General features: G+C 35.9%; 1 protein-coding gene across 1 annotated transcript in view; it reads left to right on the forward strand.

Moving 5' to 3' along the window:
* The window catches only part of PHLPP1 (PH domain and leucine rich repeat protein phosphatase 1), a 222,367-nt gene that overhangs the window by 86,844 nt on the left and 112,569 nt on the right, over nucleotides 1-22,954 (forward strand). The window contains exon 2 of the mRNA XM_079109386.1: nucleotides 18,000-18,196. Within this exon, the coding sequence (XP_078965512.1) occupies nucleotides 18,000-18,196 (197 nt within the window). The remainder of the gene's footprint in view (nucleotides 1-17,999; nucleotides 18,197-22,954) is intronic.

Consider the following 22,954-nt stretch of genomic DNA (forward strand, 5'->3'; position numbering starts at 1 on the left):
TTATTTTTTTCCCTTCTCCCCACCCCTCCCACCCCTCTTTTCCCTCTATACAGTCCTTCCTTCCTCCATTCTTACCACCCTCCTTATCCCTAACCTAACCCTAACCCTAACCCTAACGCTAACCCCTCCTTCCCCCCATTGTATGTCCTCATCCGCTTATCAGCGAGATCATTCGTCCTTTAATTTTTTGAGATTGGCTTATCTCACTTAGCATGATATCCTCCAATTTCATCCATTTGCCTGCAAATGCCATAATTTTATCATTCTTCATGGCAGAGTAATATTCCATTGTATATATATGCCACAGTTTCTTTATCCATTCATCAACTGAAGGGCATCTAGGTTGGTTCCACAATCTGGCTATGGTGAATTGAGCAGCTATGAACATTGATGTGGCTGTATCTCTGTAGTATGCTGATTTTAAGTCCTTTGGGTATAGGCCAAGGAGTGGGATAGCTGGGTCAAATGGTGGTTCCATTCCAAGCTTTCTGAGGAATCTCCATACTGCTTTCCAGAGTGGCTGCACTAATTTGCAACCCCACCAGCAATGTATGAGTGTACCTTTTTCCCCACATCCTCGCCAACACCTATTGTTGCTTGTGTTCTTGATAATTGCCATTCTAATTGGGGTGAGATGGAATCTTAGGGTAGTTTTAATTTGCATTTCTCTTATTACTAGAGATGTTGAACATTTTTTCATATATCTGTTGATTGCTTGTACATCTTCTTCTGGGAAGTGTCTGTTCATTTCCTTAGCCCATTTGTTGATTGGATTATTTGTATTCTTGGAGTAGAGTTTTTTGAGTTCTTTATGGATTCTGGAAATTAGCGCTCTATCTGAAGTATGAGTGGCAAAGATATTCTCCCACTCTGTAGGCTCTCTCTTCACATTACTGATATTTTCCTTTGCTGAGAGAAAGCTTTTTAGTTTGAATCTATCCCAGTTGTTGATTCTTGCTTTTATTTCTTGTGCTATGGGAGTCCTGTTAAGGAAGTCTGATCCTAAGCCAACAAGTTGAAGGTTTGGACCTACTTTTTCTTCTATAAGATGCAGGGTCTCTGGTCTGATTCCAAGGTCCTTGATCCATTTTGAGTTGAGTTTTGTGCAGGGTGAGAGATAGGGGTTTAATTTCATTCTGTTGCATATAGTAAGTAGTTTTTCTTCCTAAAAATATGCAAAGTTTAAATTGATGTACAAGTTATGTAATAAGCTTATTTGGTTGCAAGAATAGGCTTCTTAATAGTTTATTAGCTAATTTGTTTTTTATAGCTTATATTTCCTTTATGTCTTTGATAGTTGAAGCAGTTTCTTTATATCCAGTTTAGAATTGTAGTTTATTCACAATGGAATATTATTAAGCCATAAAGAAGAATAAAATTGTGGCATTTGCAGGTAAATGGATGGAGTTGGAGAATATCATGCTAAGTAAAATAAGCCAATTCCAAAAAACCAAAGGTCAAATGTTTTCTCTGATAAGTGGATGATGATACATAACAGAGGTCAGGGGAAGAAGGTAAGGGAAGAATGGAGGAATGTTGGATTGTGTAGAGGGAATTGAGGGGTGGGGAGGGAGTGGGGGGACAAAGCATCATGCTTTGTAATGGGACAAAGCATCATTATCCAGTGTACATGTGTGATTACACAAATGGTGTGACTCTACATTGTGTACAACCAGAGAAATGAAAAGTTGTACCCCATTTGTGTACAATGAATAAAAAATAAAAATGGAATAATAATAATAAAAAAAAATTGTATATTTTTTGTCTCAAGTTTTTTTGTTCAGACTTTTCTTCAATATCACTGTTTATTTGCCCTTAGTGTTGGTCCTCTGAGAATACAAAAATGAATGGCATAATTCTTCCTGAAGCTCATTGAAGACAGAAAGGTTAATTATTCATTTGCGCATTATATGAATCATGCCTTAAATACTAAGTACTTGGAAGTACAAAGTGTTATGGAAAGACCAAAGAAGGAGAAATTAAGTTGGTAGGCAAAGAAAGGCATATGCAATGAAATATTTGAGCTGGGCCTTGTAGGATAGGTAAGGATTGTGTTTCTATTTTAAATGTATACTTTTAAGAGAAAACTTTTATTAGAATAAAAGGGCCGAGTTTCATTACTGTGAAAATAACAAATCTAAAAAATATCTTCTTCCCTGAGATTTCCAAATTCCTGTCAGTAGTCTTTTAAAATTTAAAAATATTCTGTTTAATAAAAAGTTTGAATAATTTTCAGTAAGGTTCCCATAAAAGGGATTTGGCCAAAATTGAAGTTTTAAAATAATAACTATTGTTGTGGGCCATACTTATGCTATAATTTTAAGACATGTGCTTTTAATGAAAATAAATGTCATTTTCAGATTTTTGTTTACTTTTTGTGTGTATATGTTTCCTTACTATTCTGTTGATTCAGAATTTTTTTCCCTTTTTAATAACTGCCAGGTTTTATCTAAACTGATGAAATACAGTGTAGTTTAATTTTACTATATGATCTAATTTTTATTTGTATGCGTTAACCTATATATATGCTTAGTTATAGATACTTGATATCAGCAAAATTAAGTCACTAGAACTTATTGGTTAATGCGTACAAATAAAAAAATATATATATAATTTAAAACTGCTTATAATTGCTAATATGTCTCCAGATTCCAAATATGAAAACCCAGTCTCAATATAGAAGTTTGTAGGTATTATTTAGCCTGAGAAATTAATGATTTGGTGAAGAGGAGGCAAACTTGATCAGAAATAACCTGTGATTATATTTGGAGGTCAGAATGATTTGGTACACCTGGTTCAGACACCTTGAGACAGGGAGCTATGTTTACCTGGGAGGAGGTGGGCAAGGTCAAGTGTGATAGGAGAGTAGGTCAGAAAGTTAGTGGAGAGCCAGATCAGTAGAACGATGGTTGGAAGGTCACTGAAGCAAAGGAGTGAGCATGATCTTATCTTTTAAGAGTGTCATTCTGGTTGTTGTGTTGAGAATGAACTATAGCATGGGGAAAGCACGAAAGGAAGAAAACCAGATAAGAAGCTATGGAAGAATTCTGGAGAGAGGTGAAGATGGTATATCTAACAGTGTAGATGATGGTGATTGATAAGTGTTTGAATTCTGAATGTATTTTAAAGATATGTCAGAGGTGAAACTTGCATTGGGTTTGGAGTGTGTGAGAGAGCATTCAAGGAAGACGTCTTGGGTTTTGACTCAAGATATGTAATGAATGGAATTTCCTTTTATGAAGATGGGCTGCTTTAGAATAGTAGGAGGAGCCATTCAAGTGGAGGTAACGTTAGATAGTTGGACTATAAACTAGGGTTTGTCTAGAGGTACAAATTTGGAAAGTTGAAAGTCTAATGTAATGAATCTATACTTTGGATTTCATCCATGCATATAATCATGTACTTATCACATTATATGCAAATAGATACCTGTTCATAGTCATGAGAAATGAGGGAGTGAGGAGCATATGGTGGGAGAGGTTAGGGTAAACCTGTGAATATAGTGATATGGGACAAGGAGCACTTCTGCCTTTGGGAGGCATGGATTGGAAAGGCTTTGCCTAGAAGTCATCATTTGAATTGGGTCTTGAAGATAGGTAGCGTCTCACCTGGTAGAGAATATAATGCCACTGGAGAATTGGTTCATAATGTGAACCAAGAGGAGGTTTTCCTCCTCTTCTCACCTTCCCTTAATTTTTTCAGTCCTCTTTTCTTCTCTATCTCCCACCTCCTTTCTCTACAAAAACAGTGTATTTACTTGCTGAACATATTCATGAATTTCCCAGACCTGTGCTTGGTATGATAGACTAATAATGAATGACTCCCAAAGGTATGTCTGCAATCTGATCCCTAGAATTTATGAACACAACCTTATTTTGAAAAAGATTCTTTGCGGATGTGATTAAACTCAGGGTTTTGAGATGGGGAGATTATTATCCTGGATTTTCTAGATGGATGCTAAATTCAACTACAAATTCAAGACCAGAGAGTTTCAATGCATGTATGCACACATGCGGGAGATGTGAAGACAGAGACAGAGATTGGAATAATGTAGCTACAAGCAAGAAATGCCAGTATCCTCTAGAAGGTGGAAGAGAAGAGGCAAGGAGGGAATTCTCCCCCACAAATCTCTGGAGGGAGCATGGCCCTGCTGAAACCTTTTCCCTTGGGTTGCCATAACAAATACCCCCAAATTGGTGTCTGAAAACAACAATTTATTTTCTTATACTTTTGGATGCTGGAAGAACTGCTGCTGAAGGTTCCGCTGTAGGAGTCTTCCTTGCCCTTTCTAGCTTTTGTGGTGTCTATCCTTGGTGTTCCTTGGTTTTCTACTGCATCATTTTCATTTGGCCTTTTTCTTACCCTAAATGTCTCTCTTGTTACAAGCATAACTGTCATTGGATTAGGACCTGTTCTAATCCAGTATGACCTCATTTTAATTTCATTATATCTGCAAAGAGCCGTTTGGCATATAGTCATTTTCATATGTTTCATATACCTTTTGAGGGGGTACAGTTCAAATGACAATAGGGATGTGGATAGCTGCCACAGTGACTTTAAATAGTGGAAGCAAGGGAACTAATTGGGAGATTGTTGTTCTAGAGGCAAAAGATGGTGGCTTTTAGATTCGAAGTATATTTGGGAGTAGAGTTGACAAGATTTGTTTTAGGTCGTGAGAGAGAGAGGAGGAGATTGTGGATGAACTTTTCTACTTTTATGGATATATAGTTGGTAATTCCATAGGGATGACCTCAAATTTAAGTAACTTAAAAAAATGATTAGCATTTCTCAGCATACCACAGCTAATTCAGTGTTGTGGGACTGTTCCTTTTAATCACTTTTTTTTTAACCCTGTATGTTGACTAAATGAAGGTATATGCTCAATACTTGTGCTCTATTCAGTGTTTTCAGTGTTTTATAGGTAAAAGGGAGATCATCTGTACATGTGTTGACATTGCAATTCAGCATCCAGTTGGTTGAGAGTAGGTAGCAGTAAAATTGAGTATGTAAGACTGTGATACTTTGCAAGGTTAATCTCTGTTGCTTTTTAAGTTCTTTTCAAGTGCTAAGAGTTGAAACAAGGGAACTAATTGAAGATCGTTAAATAAACAATAAGGTTTGTTTACCTTAAAGAGAACCAAAGTATTAACACCATCATGGTCTTCTGATACAAAGATTGTTGGATTTTAGCCAAGATATTGTCCTTCTAGGGACAAAAAATGGACTAGATGTTTCATGTATCTTTAGAAGCTTGAATTTCCAGGAATGGTCCCTAGCAGCACTATACTTTTGTCTTCTGAAGCATTTGCCTTTAATATTTAAAAGTAAAAAAAAAAAAAAAAAAAAAAAAATTGTATTCTAGCAATCCATTTAGGGCTCTGTAAGGATTGCTTGATATTAACTTATATTTAGTGATTGAGTTTATTATAAACTAAATACTCATACTGCATTTTATTGAGAATACATATGGCAATACTGAGCAAAGGTAGTACTAGAAATATTTAATTATTGAATTAAATATAAAAACCAAGAAAATTAGACTGTTTTAGATCAGAGGTTAGTAGTGTAATGGATGGTTTTCCCAAAATTTTTGTCTACCCAGAACCTTGGAATATGGTCTTAGGGTCTCTGCAGATGTAATTATTTAAGATGAAGTCAGACTGGATTAGAGTGGGGCTTGAATCCAGGGACTGGCATCTTTATGAGAAGGTAATAGAATAAGTAGAGATAACACCAAGAAGGTGACGTGAAGACAGAGGCAACGATTGGAATTATGCTGCCACAGCTACACAGTATGGAGGGTTGTTTAGATCTACCACAAGCCAAGAGGGAGGCATGGAACGGCTTCTCCCTCAGTGCTCCCAGCAGGATGAATCCCGTCAACACCTTTATTTTTGACTTCTAGACTCTATAACTGTGAGAAAATAAAATTTTTTATTGTTTTAAGCTACCCAGTTTGTGGTTTTCAGTTATCCTAAGTAACTAATATGTAAATAGCTTAGGGTTCTGAGACTAATTTCCAATGAAAGATAGTCATTTGCTACTTTTAGGGACATTTTACCTTCTTTTCAGCTACTGCTCAGAGTCGCCCTTTACTTGAGAATTGGCTGCTCATTCTCCAGTCTTCAAGAAATGTGTTCATATTGTGTTCTCTGCGCCTCCCTTGTGAGAGGCGGCACGTCCACAGCCCTTTTTGCTTGTATATCAGAAGAATGGAAGCTTGGCACCTTACTTGTGAATATTGATGTTTCCAGCTCTAGCATTTGGCTCATGGGACATATTAGTACTTTATTTCAGTTCCAGTAAGGGTGAAGTTTTAACTTCAATGTTACTGCCTTAGGGAATTTTATCTATTGTAACAACCAAATATACAAATCTAATGGTTTAACATAATATAGGTTTCTTTTGTTCTGAAGACCAAGTTCATTGCTGATGTTTCTGGTCAGTCAGCTCCATTCCATTTGACACAGGTAGCTAGACTTTTTCCATCTGTGACACATTCATCCCCTAGAGCCTTCTCAGAATCTTCTGGACCAACTTCATCAAGCTGGTCAATGGAGGAAGAGTGTGTGGAAGGTAGTGTGGGCAATTTGGTAGATGTAGAAGTGGCATATATATTGCCACCCACATTTTGTTGACCAAAATGCAGTTGTTTGGCCCCAGCTGATTTGCAAGAGAGGTAAAGAAATGTAATTATTATGTGTATCCAGGAAGATATAATGAAATTATAAAACATCTAACCAGTCACTACCAAGACATCATATTGTTATTTTGGTGTCTTCATATAAAAATTAAGTACATATTTAGTTGTATTATTTTGGATGTGGAGTTAAGTTTATAGGTGTGTTCTAAGTCATTTGAGCTCCTTTCATTGTTTTGAGTAAGGACTTTTTTTATTTCATTGCCACATAAAAATTATAATTGATAATTTAGAATTATTGCTTTGATAATTTAGAAATGAAAGGGGTGACCTTGAAATATATGTATCATTGTGCTTTTATGGTAGCAAGCATAGCAAAATACATGGTAGTCTATAGCATCTATTTTCTTTTCATTTAATCTATTGCTAGGTGTGTTCCTGTTCTTCAGAGTCACAATCAGCTAGAGATGTATGATGGAGTAACCTTTGTCTTCCTTTTTTTAATTTGTTGAAAAAGTGTTTTGGGTTGACGGGGGTGATGGTTCTGGAACAGAGAGGAAGACAATATAGAGTGCTAGATAAAATCAGAATGCTGTTTAAGTACAAATACAAAAGTCTTTACCAGAAAAATTACAGACTTTTTTACCCCCACCCCGTTCCTTTTTGTTATTTTCTTTTGGTCATTCTTTAGCAAATAATGACTTCACATGTCTTATTCATATCCAATTACAGGTATCAACAACAAGAAAACTACTTCCATATGGTCATAGATGTGGATTCATGTTAGTTACTAATGTGGCTCAGTGTCTGTTGTTTCTTTTACATGTTCTCAGGTTGTCTAGAAAGGTGACCATTCCTGTGGGGAAGATATTTAGTAGTAGAAGCATGCTTATTTTTATTGATTTTTTTAAAAAAAATTTAAAATTTAGGGCTGCTTGAGAGCTGTAGACTAAAAAGAACCAGTAACATAAAGAGGAATCTGCAACCATAAAAAAAGTTTCATGCTCTTTGACTTAACAATTTGTAAAATGTAAAATCAGAAATAATTGTCAGCTATGAGGAAGTAAATAACTTGGAATCAATAACTTAAGGTGTATTTTTCAGGTCTTTAAGATATGAAGACTGGCAACTTGGAGAAGTGTAGGCTACAATTTGGAGGGGATAAAGCAGGGTATATAATTGTGTATATGTTATAGCTATGAGTATGTAAAGGGCAAAGTTTAATAATTGTCCAAATGTTTATAATTCTGTGAAAATAATGAATTATAGCTATGTTTTTGTTTGTTTGTTTGTTTTACCCCAAAGTTTAAACTCTTGATAATGGAGTTGTTTTTATAATATTAATTGGGAAAAAAATTAAGTGGGAACTATGGATTTTGTGAGTGGTTCTGAGAAGGTTTAAAATAAAATTCATAAGTGGGCATGGTGGTACTTTTAATTCCAGCTACTTGAGGAGGCCAAAGTGGGAAAATTGTGAGTTTATGGCTAGCTTGGGTATTAGAGCAAGACCCCCATCTCAAAAAAATTTAAAAAGAAATAAAATTTCTGAAGTTTCCCATAAGTTTTTGAGGTATATATTTATATATCTTTGAGATTATATACACATATATGTGTGTGTGTGTGTATATACACACACACATATATGAACATGCTTATTTTCATTGACTTTTTTTTTTTTTGCGATACTGGGGATCGAACTCGGGGCCTTGTGCTTTCGAGGCAAGCACTCTACCAGCTGAGCTATCTCCCCAGCCCTTCATTGACTTTTGATTTAGGACTGATTGAGATATATATACTTAGAGACTCCTAATAGATTCAGAGAGTCATTGTTTGGAAAAGGTGAATTTTAAACATTTATTGTAAGAAACCCACAAAAACTGTGCCGGACACGGGAAATCACATAAGGGAGTTTATTAAGCAAACAGAGTGTCTCCCAGCAGGGTAAGAGAGGAAAAGAGAAGGGGTGCGCGCTAGAGAGAGTGGAAAAGGGAGGAGGAGAGAGAAAGCAAGTGAGTAGAAGAGAGAAAAGATGGCGGGTAGCTATCCTTAAGCAGTTGAATTCCGCAGGGCTAACAGGGGACCCATAATGGAGAAGGATACTTGCAAGCTGACTGATGAACCAATAACTAGCTAGGATGTTCACAGACTGACCAGTAGTTGGGAGGCGGGGAAATGACTGCGAGGGAAAGGGCTGGGAGAGCAGCTTTCAGACTGACAAACTAGGTTGTGATGCAAAGGGTGGGGGAGCAGCTTTCAGACTGACTAGCTAGGTTGTGATGCAATGGAAAGGAGGGGGAGCAGCTTTGTATTACACTTATGAAGTGAAATTTATACAAGATGAGCCTCTTAAAGTCAGTTTTAGAATGGTTGAATGTAAACTCATCATCTTTAATCAACTTTGTAAGGAAAAAGGATAGTTAACAGAATATTATATAATGCAGTAGAGGAGCAGAAATAAAGATTTTAGGAAATTGTCTTGCTCTTGGAATCTGTTTTTGTTTATAAAAGTCAGATTAAACAGTATAAGTATGTACTTTGAGGTGGAAATAAACTCCATAACCCTACCTCCCAGAGAGAACCACTGTGGAAAATACTTTTGAATTATATTGCAACTTAGGTGATTGCATAGACATTGGTCTTTGTAATCTTCTGAAGTCATCTTGGCTGAAGTCTGTTTTTAGCATCAAAGGAAATTGAAAAATAGTTTTTCACTATGTCTTAGAGAAACAGTGATATGGTTTATCCAAAAGTTATTCATGCTTGGTGTTAGAATTTTTATTTTAGTGTTTACTTAGGAGTATGTGTGTGCCTGAATGGAGCATCACAACAATCCTAATAAAAGGCATCTCACAGTGGAAGTGTGACTCACCTGGAGCTGTGAAACGGTGTAGCTCCATCATCCCGATTTCCACGCCCACGGCAGTATGCATCACTTCTGACACAGTCACAGTTTGTGTCTGAAGGAGGTAGCTGATTATGCCATTTATTCTTTTAGAGCAGTTAAGAGTAAAGAGGATATACTGGATCTTGGGTATTCTCGGATTTAAAATTTAATCATTCCCGAGATCCCTAAGACCATAATGATAGATAGCTATTTTTAAGTTTTCTGAAGGCCAAATTTGAATTAAGCCTACCCTGAGGTCTGGTTTTGCTGCCCAGCCTCCTTGGTTCCCTGAAATTCAGCTTCTCATCCATGGCATTTTACATTTGTGACATTATTTTCAGAGAAGTACCAATGCTAGGTGGGCAGGTGACGAAAATTCTGACGTCTACCAAAGTGTAATGGCTTTTAGCCAGAAAACAAATTGTCAGTAACTTAAAAATGTTGAATGTGGCAGAAGTGTAACAAACCTGTGAACTTGAACAAGTCTGTCATCCATTATACTGATAATGACAGCAATAAAAAGTTAGTGGACTGTTTCAGTTATTGTTGCAGCCATAGAAAATATCACTCATCAGATAAAATAAGTTTGAGAGGACAGTGAAAAGACTCATAAGGTATTGTGTGAGGTTATGCACAAGGAATGTGAAACTACCATTTCTAGAAAGTAACAGATGGTGACATTGGACCGACACATGAAGGTTAATTTGAAAAATTTCAAATTTGTTTTCTTTGCCATATATGAAGTTAATATCAGGAGGCCACATTAGCTACCCACATATTACGCTTGGAGTTGAACTGAAGAAACTCATGGAGAAGGAAGGATGGGTTATATGTCTGAATGCAAAATTGCAATGAAACCCATATTTGAAGAAGATACCTTCTTTAAACACACTTCTTAAGAAGAGATGTGAGCATCAAGTATTAAGGAAAACTAAAGAGTACTTTTCATGTGTCCACAGAACGATGGAGTGGAGGGAACTTTAAAGATGCTAGTTCCTTAGTGTGGGAGAAGAAAGGGAGAATGGGAAACGTAGCACCTGTTCTCCAGTCTCCTTGCCTTGCAGTTGCCTCTCTCATTTCTTTCCACCCAGGTTCATGTTCCCCATTGAGTCTCAAATTATGGTCCCCCGACCTGCAGCATCAGCAGAATCTGAGGACCCACTTAGAACTGTTGAATGAGAAACGCCAGGGGTGGGGTGGGGGGTGGGTTTTAGCCAGCCTTTCAAGTGATTTTGGTATATGCTAAAGTTTGAGGTCTTCTGCTCTAATTAGTCTTCATTGGACATTTCCTTTTAATACTGTAATATTTTTTGCTATATATTATGTACAGTTACAGTAATAATGGTCATTACTTTGATTTTGCATATTTTAAGAGTTCATAACTAAGTTTCAAGTGTTTTTTTTGTGGATTTTCCCCACCCCCCTTTTAGTTGCTTTAGCCTTGTGTTTCCTAAGTTGTTAAAGGTACTGAAGGGTAACTTACATTTTTCAAGTACTGTTTAAAGAATATTATAAAGGAAATTATAATATAATTATAAATTATATTCTCTAATAGTATAAATTATAATTATACTAAATATATATTTATTATATACATATTTATACTAAATATATATTTGATATATGTATATATACTATATATTTAATTATATAATTAAATTATAATTACATAATTATTATAGAATAAATTATAATTATAATTATTCTATAGTAGAATAAATTATAATCTCTAGTAGTATTCAGGAATTTAGGAGTTAGGGAAAGGTTCAAACCATGACATTTATTGTGGATAAGGGTCTAAAGCAATTTGAGAGATATAAATAAACCTAATCAAATTGAGTAGCTGTCAGAAAGAAGCAAGATTTCCTGGGTGGTTGACTTTATGCATTTTGATCTGATACATCAATAACCCTCCCCCAATGCATTAGCAGCTGGTTGTCATACCCATTAGCTAAAGAGCAGCTAGTCTTAAATTTGCTTCAGAGCTCCTGCCAGCACTTCTAACTGAGAGCTTTAGCCTCTCAGCTCTGAGACAAAATTCCCAGGTGCAGCTAGTGCTCAGGTCTCTAGACCTCTTTATGGAGTTATTTCAGTCCTTCTGCTAGCTCTTGAAATGACCCTAGGCAAGTAATTTAATTCATTCTTTCTGACACTGTAAGTAGTCAAAAGGATTTAAGGATTTATATGCAATAAGAAACATGCTTTAGCGCGTTTTCAGTCGAAGCTGGAAAGAGAGAAGGCGAGGTAAGAGTTGATTGTTTTCACTCATTCCAGACCATTTTCAACTCCAGAGATATGGTAAATTCTTGCATTAACTCTATGTGGGGAGCAAACATTTTTAGTCTTTGGTGCTGCATTAACATATATTCTTTCACTCTCCACATTGTGGAATTATTGTAATAGCTTATGTATCATTCTTACTTTCGCTTTTAACTCTTTCTGGTTACAACAGACCCTTGCTAGTTCATTATACAAACGGAAAAAATTTTGTAGACTTTTCAGGGAAATGAAGGAATAAAAATTTTACCGTGTTCAGTAAATAGAAACTAAGTGAAACTAATATAGAAAGTCTATTAGTTATTGCCCCAAAACTTAGTGGCTCGCATCAGCAAATTTTTTTTTTTTTTTTTAATCTCATAGTTTCTCTGATTTAGGAATTCAGGAATGGCTTAGCTGAGTGTTCTGACTCAGGGTCTGTCAGGAGGTTTGCAGTCCTGTTTGCAGGATGTCCTAGGGGGCTGCAATTCTCTGGGCTTGACAGTAGCTTGAGAATTGCTTCTGTAGCTGTTTACATAGCAGTAAGAGGGCCTCAGTTCCTTGTTGACTGTTAGCAGGCATTTCAGTTGTTCACCTTGTTGGCCTTTTTCATAGGGCTGTGTGACTGTCCCCTTGACATGACAGCTGACTTTCCCAGAGGGAGCAATCCTGGAGAGGGTCAGCCAGGAGAAAGCTCTGTGCCTTTTCTGACCAAGTTTCAGAAGCCACAAACTGCCACTGTTGATTCTGCCACATTCTGTTTGTTAGAAGCAGCTACTGAGTGCAGTTCACACACAAAGGGAGTGAAATGAGGCACCCACCTTTTCAAGGGAAGATTTTTTTAAAAATTTGTGGATATGTTTTTAATTACCATGCAGATGGGTTCTAGGAAGTATTTAACAAAGACATTGAATGACAATATAGCTGTGCTTGTACCTGTATTTAGCCGCCTTCTGATTTAAACAGCTGGAAATTCTTAAGGATAAGCATCTTGAGTTCACAGGGCTGGGTGCTAGAGAAGAAAGAGCTGCTCAGGGAAGTAGAGTTTTGAATATGTGAAAGAAATACTGATCGGTTCAGGTATGTGAGGAAAGTATGCAAGGCTGGGGACGACACAAAGCTTGAGACTCATATGGGCCATCAATGGTGTATATTCCTTCTAGCCAGAGTGGAAAACCTTATAATTACAGGGTGTGAAGTGAAGCACTCAGTGGGATATTGCCTGCTAATATTTTTATTAGTCTTAGACTTAAGACTACCTTGGTCATTTATAGCAAATCTTAGAAGCAGGCCTTATGAGAACCAAAACTGTTTTTAAATAACTATTTTCTAGAACAGAGCTTTGTAATATTTATAGAAACACAAATGTATCTATGTAGCACTCAGTGAGGTAAAACTCAGAGTGAATAAGGCATCTAAACAAATCTAATCAGTTGTGTGAAAAATTTGACCCTTGATGAGAAAACTCAGTGAAATTTAACTGATACAAATGGTAGAATTAGTTAATAAGGACATTTAAGCAGCTATTATAGTTCTATATATTCATGAAGATAAAAGGAAGCATTAGCATATTTAAAGAGAGAAAAAAATATGTAGATTAGGGGGAGGGGCGTATCCCCAAGTTGAACTTGTAGAGATGAACAATATACTGGATGGATTTAACAGTAGCATGAACTCTGCAAAAGAAAAGGTTAGGGGCTGGCTGGGGTTGTGGCTCAGTGGTAGAGCACTTGCCTAGCACTTGTGAGGCGCTGGGTCCAATCCTCAGCAAAATCAATCAATCAATCAATCAATCAATCAATCAATCAAATAAATAAAATAAAGGTATTGTGTCCATATACAATTAAAAAATAATTTAAAAAGGTTAATAAACACTAATTGCCTTTACCAACAATGAAACAGAGAGAGAAAATAGAGCATCAGTGAGTTGTGAAATAACTTCAGTGGTCTCATATATTACAATTGGAGTCCCTGAAGAGGCTCATGAATAAGAAAAATTATGGAAGAAGTAATAGCATAGCTGCCAATTTTTTAAACTTTGGAAAACCTTAGTTTAAGAACATAAAGAAAAAGTAGGCTAAAAACATCAAGTTGTTTAAAAACTAGTGAAAGAAAAATGTTTTTAAGACAGTAAGGCAGTGGGGAAATGTTCTCTGCATAAAGGATAAAGAATGTCAACAGATTTATCAGCAACAGTGCGTGCTAGAAGACACTGTAGGAGCATTTTAGAGTTCTGAAAGAAAAAGCTGTTAACTTGAATTCTATACCCAGTGAAAATATTTAATAATAAAGGAGAAGGAAGACTTTCAGGTATACAAACCTGACAGACTTTATCACTAGCATACTGCATCACAGAAAATGTTAAAAGTCATTGAGGCAGAAGGAAAATAATATCAGATCAACTAGATCTATATAAAGAAATGGAGAACACTGAAAATAGTATAAAAGATTAAGTTTAAAAATTATAAATACTTTGCTGATCATAGTAAAATGAATGTTTGGAATGTGAGCTGAAGAAATAGGAATAGACCCTTGCTTTGAGTATTTCACCATCTTTTATTTTCTGCCAATTTATATGACAAATTGGATGTCTGTGCATATTTGTTTCTTCTCCTAGAGACCATAGCTTTCATCATATTTTCAGATGACTTTAGATGACACAGAAACGTTGAAGCAGCTGATATAAGAGAAAGGATTGAAATCCTGAATTCATGAGTGTGAGGAAAACATCAGTTAGGAGATAAGCTGACTTTGGGGAATAACCTGTAGATCACTTTAGATTTATGGCCACAGAACATACCAGTCTTTGATGGTGGTTACCAGAAGCAGCTCTCAGGCCTTGACTACCACGGTTTCAAATCTGAAGGGCTGCTGTAGTGGACAGAAATTCAAGGAATTCTGATAAATGTGGTCTTGGAAACACTGCCTTAAGCAGTTTGGTACAGAGAACATCCTCTACCCTGCTCCCCTTTGTTTTTGCAGTACTGGAGATGGAACCCAAGGCCTCATGCATGCAAGGCAGCCACTCTACCACTGAGCTATATCCCCAGCCCTAACATTTTCTGTAAGACTTCAATTAATTAACTAATTAATTAATTTTTGGTACCTGGCATTGAACCCAGGGATGCTTAACCACTGAGCACATCCCCTGCCCTTTTTATTTATTTTTTTAAATGGTCTTGCTAAATTCCTTAGGGCCTAAGTTGTTGAGGCTGGCTTTGAACTCACTGTCCTCCTGCCTCAGCCTCCCGAGCCGCTGGGATTACAGGTGTGCCACCATGCCTGGCAGCAAGTTTCTTTTTAAAAAATAGACTAATATAGATCTCCATGCCTTTCATGTGCCAAGTGAGTTAGTAAAGGAGAAAATTCATGAGTATGTTTTAAAATCTGTCTCTGTTGTAGTCGTTTCTCTTGTCTCATCTTGTAGTGTTTGCTTTTGCTATCTGTTTCTCCTGAATAAATGCCTTTAACTTGTAGGGAATTAGAGTACATTTCTAAAGTAAATTTGATTATTTATTTATTTTTAAAGTAAAATTTATAACAACTTACCCAGCCCCTAAACTGACAGGCATTGTTACACTGGTGTTAACAGCATTTATTAGCATACTGGACAATTGGAATTATTCTGAAATGAGAATTTTGAGAATTGGCAGCCAGATCTAAGATAATTCCGTATGTCATAGAATAAGGAAGCCTGACACAAAGGAGCGTGCTCCTGGGCAGTTGCCCAGGTACATATTACCTCATTCATCTTCATATTCCCCAGAGTCCAGCTGGTACACAGCCAAGTCTGAGGGTGTGTGGAACACCCAGGGAGAAGAACAGACAGCAAGATATTGAAAGTCACTGAGTGCAAGATGAGGGATTTGATTCAGACTGGATCTTTAGGGTTTTTCAAGGACAGCCTGTTCTTACCATTCGGCTGGGACTATCTGGAACTCAGGAATTTTTCTGACTAGGGAATAAAGTACCAGTCTTTGTTGATATATCCACCTCTTAAGATCCTTCTGACCTAAGTTCAGTCCGATGATTTGCTCTGAGGCTTTGTCTAGGATGTATATGGAGTCGGACAATCAAAAGACTGTCCCTTATGTACTGAGTGCTCTTTTTCTCCAGGCTCTAATTATTCATCGATGTGCATAAATGTGACAGGTTAAGAAGTGTCCTTGAAGCCACTCTCTGTGGCTAAATAAAATGCCTGCTTCTTTGTATTTGTGTGTGTGTGTCTGTGTGTGTGTGTGTGAGAGAGAGAGAGAGAGAGAGAGAGAGAGAGAGAGAGACAGACAGACAGACAGACTGACTGACTGTAGATCAGATTCCTTATTAGAGAATGTACTTTATTTTACAGTCAAGGAAATTGGATTTTGTAAACCCAGTGGCTGGTAATATTGCTTTAGTCCCTCACTCTTCCTTTTTTTTCCTCTGAGTTTTTTCTTCTCTCTTACTTTTTTCCTTCAGGAAGAGTCTATCATATATGAAGGAGCTATTGGATGGGAAGCCTAGGCATCATCCTTTGTGGTATAAATGAGCCTCTGCAGAATGGGAGCTGATCCATCACGGGCAGCCTTGGGTAGTCTCTTGGGCTTCCTCCTCATTTGTGGGGACATTAATATCTGGTGGACAACATCATAGACTTCCTAGTGAGAAGTTCTACCAGTGTAGTTGTTTGCTGAGCTCCTGGTTCAAATAGCTCTCCCACTCTTACACTTCATTCTGGTCCAGCCTTCATAAAATTATGAAGTATAAAGTGTTTATTTATAAAACATTTTGATATCCTGACAGAAACAAGTAAAAAAAAAAAAAACACCAAAAACCTATTCTTTTGTTATTTCCTAACATCTCAGCCGAGAGGTTTGTATTAGGAGGGTTCAGTCATCTCTGAGGCTTGTTGAGATCTGCATTTGGTGCTGTTGCTCTTCTTATTCCCTCTCTAATGGGCATTAGATGTCTACCAAAATGAAGTTGACAAAAATTAACTTTTTTTTTTATGTTAGTAAAAATATACTTTCTCTTACGTTCATTTCTTATCCTGGCTCTTAGCAACTAGTCAGACTTCCAAACAAGTACATCACTCCAACATGGGTCCTACTATAGGATGTGTATCCCTTATTGATTTCTGAGCTTCAGTACTCTTTGACATTACCTGTTCAGTATCTAGAACTGGGTAAGTACTTCTGATGTTGTTTGTCCAGTTCTTTCACTACGTTCTGTTAATCACAGTAGTTCTCCCATTAAGTTGATAGGACCTGCCTGAATGTAGTTCTGCCAAATTCAGAACTTCATATTCCACTTGGGAAATGAAGACTCTTCTTTCTCAGCTCTCTATCTCCAAGTCTGTGTTCTTCTCCATGAATCACGAGCATCATAGTACCCATTTTTCATGGGTTGCTATGTGATTTATTTATTTATTTTATTTTATTTTTAGAATTTTACAGACTGCATTTGGATTCATTGTACATAAATGGGGGTACAACTTTTCATTTCTGTGGTTGTACACATATTCATACCATTTGTGTAATCATACATGTACATAGGGTAATAATGTCTGTCTCAGTCCATTATCTTTCCTTTCTCCACCCCTCCCACCCCATTTCCCTCTACATAATCCAAAGTTCCTCCATTCTTCTCTTACCCGCTGACACCCCCCATTATATATCATCATCCACTTATCAGAGAAAACATTTGGTCTTTTTGAGGACTTATCTGTCCTGTGGTCATGGAGTAGTATATTTTTATTAGAAAAATCTTTCATTATTATCTTTTATAGTAAATATACACTGAATATATGTAGGAGGAAAAATATTAGCAGTTAATTATTCCATTAAAATCAATTAGTTTTATTAAATGCTAGGTGTTATTTTCCTATCTTGTACTATGATATTTTCTTGATATACTTCACTGTAGCCATCTATAAATTGTGAGTTCATCTCTTTTTAAATGTAAAATTAGTTGTAAAAATAAAGTTTGGGTTAAAACAGAAGCATTAGTGTGGTCTCTTAGATTTTAAGGAAGAAGCTTTTCATCTGATACTGACATGTGCCTGTAGAGTAGCTGTAGTAGTTCTTTCTATATTCTGTAACTGCAGCTGTCACATTGTTTTAGTTATAAGTTAGATTGTTTCTCTGTAATTATTCTCTTGTCAATTAATTTCTGGTATGTAGATGAGGAGGAAACAAAAACTCATTAAAAAAAAATAATGTTTGCTTGTGTTTGTTTTAGGAAAACCTCACAGCACCAGCAGCTCAGAACGAATTCAGCTCTCAGGAATGTATAATGTCCGTAAAGGCAAAATGCAGTTGCCAGTGAACCGATGGACAAGACGTCAAGTTATCCTGTGTGGGACCTGCTTGATAGTATCATCTGTGAAAGACAGCTTAACCGGAAAGATGCATGTTCTGCCATTAATTGGTGGAAAAGTAAGTTAAAAACAAAATACTAAAAGGTTTCCCAGCATCAGTAAGGACCTTACTTGGAGCCATTTCTGTAATAAGAGTAGAAGTGTGATTCAGTTGACGTCTTCCTCTGTTCCTGTTGTGTTCCACTAGTAGAGCTTGTTGGTTATGGGAGTTATGGGTGGAGCCATTGGCTATATAAGGCCCTGGTGGTGTTAGCTTCATTAGTAAGGACATTTTACCTGATTAACTAAAATTTCACTGTTAGGGTTTAGAATGTAGATTATAAATGCGTTGTGTTTGAGATGGCATCTTTTGATATCTTGAGCATGTATTTTGTAGCGGGTAAACTGATCCCTGGGTCTGGTCCTAGAAACAGAAAGCATACTTACTGAAGGTTAATGTCTTTTAATGTGGGCTGGGGTTGTAGCTCAGTGGGAGAGGGCTTGTCTAGCATGTGTGAGGCCCCAGGTTTGATCCTTAGCACCACAGAAATAATAAATAAATAAACAAGTAAATAAATAAGTAAATAAATTAAATAAAGGTAGATGTGTCCATCTACAACAAAAAATATAAAAATATAATAAAAATATAATTTTAAAAAGTCTTCTAATGCTGAAGATTACACTTTCACTTACTTCTGTTTCTTCAGTGACCAGAGCATTATCATTTTTAGTTTATTGCTATGACTGGTCACATTTTAGACATGAAATGTTACTTGTTTCGGATACACCTGACATATTTCTGACATTACTGTTTTTTTTTTTGCAGTGGGTTGGGGGCTTGTTAACTATTATAAACTCCAAGTTTTGGTAGGGGGTACCATCACCATAATTACTATGTCAGTGTTTCTTGATTTTTAAATGATGTAGTTTGTGTTAATAAATGGGAGAGAAACTTTAGATGAGAAATGCATTATTAAAATTTGAGTGCATGTGAAATTTTTACCATTTTTTCCCTCTGGCATGGGAAAAGAGGCAGAAGATAGAGAATGTAAAGAGGAAAAATAACAAACCAACTGTTGATAAATAATTGACAAGTATCTGACCTGTTACAAGGGAATGAAGATGGTAAGAGTGTGGTATAATAATAAATGGTTTGTTGTTCTGCTATGTAGTAAACCCATTCATCATCCATAAGTTTATAAACATTTAGTCTTTCCTTGTAAGTTGTCTGTGTCACTTGTTTCCCCTCTACTGTTCTACCATTCTAGTCCTAAAAACACTAAAACTTGATCATTTCAAAAATAGGTTGTGACCTGAGAAGTATTAGATACATTCAGTCTTCCATTTTGAAACCATTGCTCCTTAACTTTTGTCTGAGCATTTGAAAAGTTAATGACTAAAACTTGTTAAGATTTTGTACTTTGGATAGATTACTGAAAACCTAGTCATAACATTACCACTACAGGTCATTATTTTAAAATACATATTTAATGTTTAATGCTATACCACTGTTTCTTCTCTTTGATGCTGGGATTTACATAGGCAAACCTGTTATCATTATTATTAATATCCTCTGTGTGGGAAGGCACTGTGCTTGGTACCCCAGAAATACCAAGAGGGGATAAGTCACCATTGCTGCCTTTGAATAGTTTTTATAATTTCATATCAGAAGATAAAGGATGGACACAGTAATATCTTGTGTATGAGTAGTGCAGAAAATAGAAAAGCACTGTGGGAGATTAGTGGAAGGAAAGATTGATTTTGTGAGGAGAAATAGGGATTTTTTTTGAAAGAGGTAACAATTAATGATGGAATTTGAAGGTGAAAAAAAATCTTTTGACATATAAAGGAGAGAGATGGTGAGAAAGATTATTATGAGCTGAGAGACAGAGGCAGGGAAAGCATGTGGGATGTTCAGATAAGGTCAGAAGATCCATTTGTAATTAGCATTTTCATTCAGAGCTGGAGACTTGTCCTGTTTCCCAGGCCTGTTATTGGATGGACTTTTACTATTGAATGAATTGAAAGTTAATAGCTTCCTCTTTTCACATGTAAACCTGGTAAAACCTGTTTTGTGCTATGCCTTTAAAAATAATTGAGTATGTTAAAATTGAGTCTTTGAAAACTGTTGACTGAGTTGGGAAGAAGTAATTCACTTTTTGTAATCTGCATTCTCATTAATGTTTGCTCCCCTTTTTCATTCTGTTTCATTGTTAAAGGAAAAACTGAAAGTAAATGGAAGAGCTTTTTTAAAAAAATTGTGTACATAGGAGAACTAGAAATGAAGTGTGATATAGATGGTGATAGCCTAGCTGTAATTGCTGTGGTATCTAATTTACACATACTAAAACATGTTCATTAATTTGCATTCTCAAACAGCAAATGGTTTTGCTGTTAAATAAATAAAGCTCTCAAAATTTAATTGTCAAAAAACATTTTGTTTAATAAAGATACATTTTTATTCATTGTGCATTTATGGTATGTTTAATTGGTCCTTTAAAATTTTAAATATATTTTTAGAAAATATTTTAATTAATACTTTAATATTTGTTAAATTACCAAGCATAACAAATGGAGTAACTGTGACTCTATTGCTCAATTTAGAAACTACAGTAGTATGAATACCAATATTTTTTCTACCTGAGTTCTCTACATCTGTCCCATTGCCTCCCCTAACTCCAGAGGTATCCACTGTCCTAAAACATGTGGTCGTAAATAAATTTTATCATGCAACTGTAATTTACTTGTTTTTGACTTGTGTAAAAATTTTATAGGTTGGACATGGTGGCGCACACCTGTAATCCCAGTGGCTCTGGCTCAGGCAGGAGGATTCTAAGTTCAAAGTCCAGGCTCAGCAACTTTGCAAGACCCTGTCTCAAAATAAAAAATAGAAGGGGCTGGGGATGTGACTCAGGGTTAAGTGCCCCTGGGTTCAATCCCTGGTACCAATAAAAAAAATATACTGGTATTCTTTAGAGACAGGGTCTCACTAAGTTGCTTAGGGCCTCCCTGAATTATAGGGGCTGACTTTGAATTTAGGATCCTCTTGCCAGAAGCCTCCTGAGCTACTGGGATTACAGGTATGCGCCACCCCATGCCTGGCCAAAGAGGGAAATCTCATCATTAACAATTGATGTTTGCCTGGGATTTTGATAACTATCATTCATGTTCTTAGTTTATTGGAAGTTTTTAAAATGAATGATGACAGGTGGTGAATGTTATCAACTGGGTTTTTTTTTTTTTTTTTTTTTGGTAGCCATAGAGATGATAGTATAGTTTTTTTTTTTTTTCAGTATGTAAATGTGACTGATGTTTTAAGAGTGTTAGTAATGTTAAGCCTTCTTTTCTTATCTGAGGTAAATTCAACTTGTTCTTGGTATATTTTCTGTTACTGGATTCTGATGCAACCATTTGTTTAAGAAAGTTTTGAGGTCTGAGGTTGCCAGTAATTTTCCTTTCTGTGACTATTCTGATCTGGCTTTGGTTATCCTGGCCTTGTAGACTGGGTGTTGGCCTTCAGTTTTTGTTTGGTGGATGTTTGTACAAACTTAGAATGATATTTCTTGAAATAAAACTCACCTGTAAAACCATTTGGGCCTGATTTTTTTTTTTTTAATTTTTGAGAAAAATTTGTAAAAATACTCGTTCAGTTTCTTAAATGGACTATTTATTCCCCCGCCCCCAATTTATTGTTGGTAGAATGCATTGTTTTCTAAGAATTTGCCACAAAATTGTTTATAATTTCTTTTTAATCTCTAGTGAATCTGTAGCCAGGTCTTTTTTGATGTTAATATTTTTTATGAATCTTTTTTTTTTCCTTAATAGTACTTGCCAGAGGATTTATCAATTTTATTAGTCTTTTCAGGGAATCAGCTTTTCATTTTATTCATTGGTTGTACACTTGTTTTTCATTTCACCAGTTTCTGTATCTTATCAACCCCTTCATTCTGGTTTGGGTTTATTCAGTTTTTGGCTTTGATCTTCACCCTCCAGGTTCTTAAGATCCATGCTAATAAGCAAATTAATTCTCTGCCCTCTTTAAGTATTTATGAGTATTTTGAAATATAAATTCCCTTCACATATCAACTTCTATTGCATTGTATAGATTTTGATAAGTAATATTTTTTATAGTTGTCTAGTTTTAAAAATGTTTAGGTTATGATTTCTTTTTAAACCTGTGAGACATTTAGAAGTTCGCGGCTTAAAAGTGTGTCATGTAGATGCATGCTATTAATTTTCTAAACCTACTTGAATTTAAAACTTCTTTTTCACTATTGATTTCCAATTTAATTGTATTTTCGTCTGAGAAAATAGTCTGTGTGATAGTGGCTTCTTTGAAATCTTTCTACACATTTGGTGTGACTTGGCTTGTGGTACTTTTTGTAAAGAAAACATAGGAATCTGTAATGCCATGTGAATTTATTGTTTGGACTCTTCCTCCTGTAAGTAATTCAGTGGGAGTAGAAATTTGGTTCTTTTGACTGTTACTGCATTATTAGGACTTGAAAGTTCTCATGAGATTTTTATGTCAGGTTAATCTCAGTTTCACATTAAAATTTTAAAAACTTTCACGTTTTAGGACTTCTTTTTTTTTTTTTTTTTTTTTTAAAGTTTTACTTCAGAGAAAAGCAAAAGTCCCTAAGGAAAAATTCTCCTAAGAGGAAGTAAGAACCCCAGCACTTTATTGTGAGAATATACAAGAATAAGGGAGACTTGTACTACTTTTAAATAGGAAGAAGAGAATTTCACCATGGTGAGGAAATCTAACTAGGATGGAACCCAGGGGTACTTTACCAATGAGTTACATCCCCAGCCTTTATTTTTTAGTTTGAGATAA

The sequence above is a fragment of the Sciurus vulgaris genome (genome assembly GCF_902686455.1).
Source record: "Sciurus vulgaris genome assembly, chromosome: 13".
Classification (NCBI taxonomy): Eukaryota; Metazoa; Chordata; class Mammalia; order Rodentia; family Sciuridae; genus Sciurus; species Sciurus vulgaris.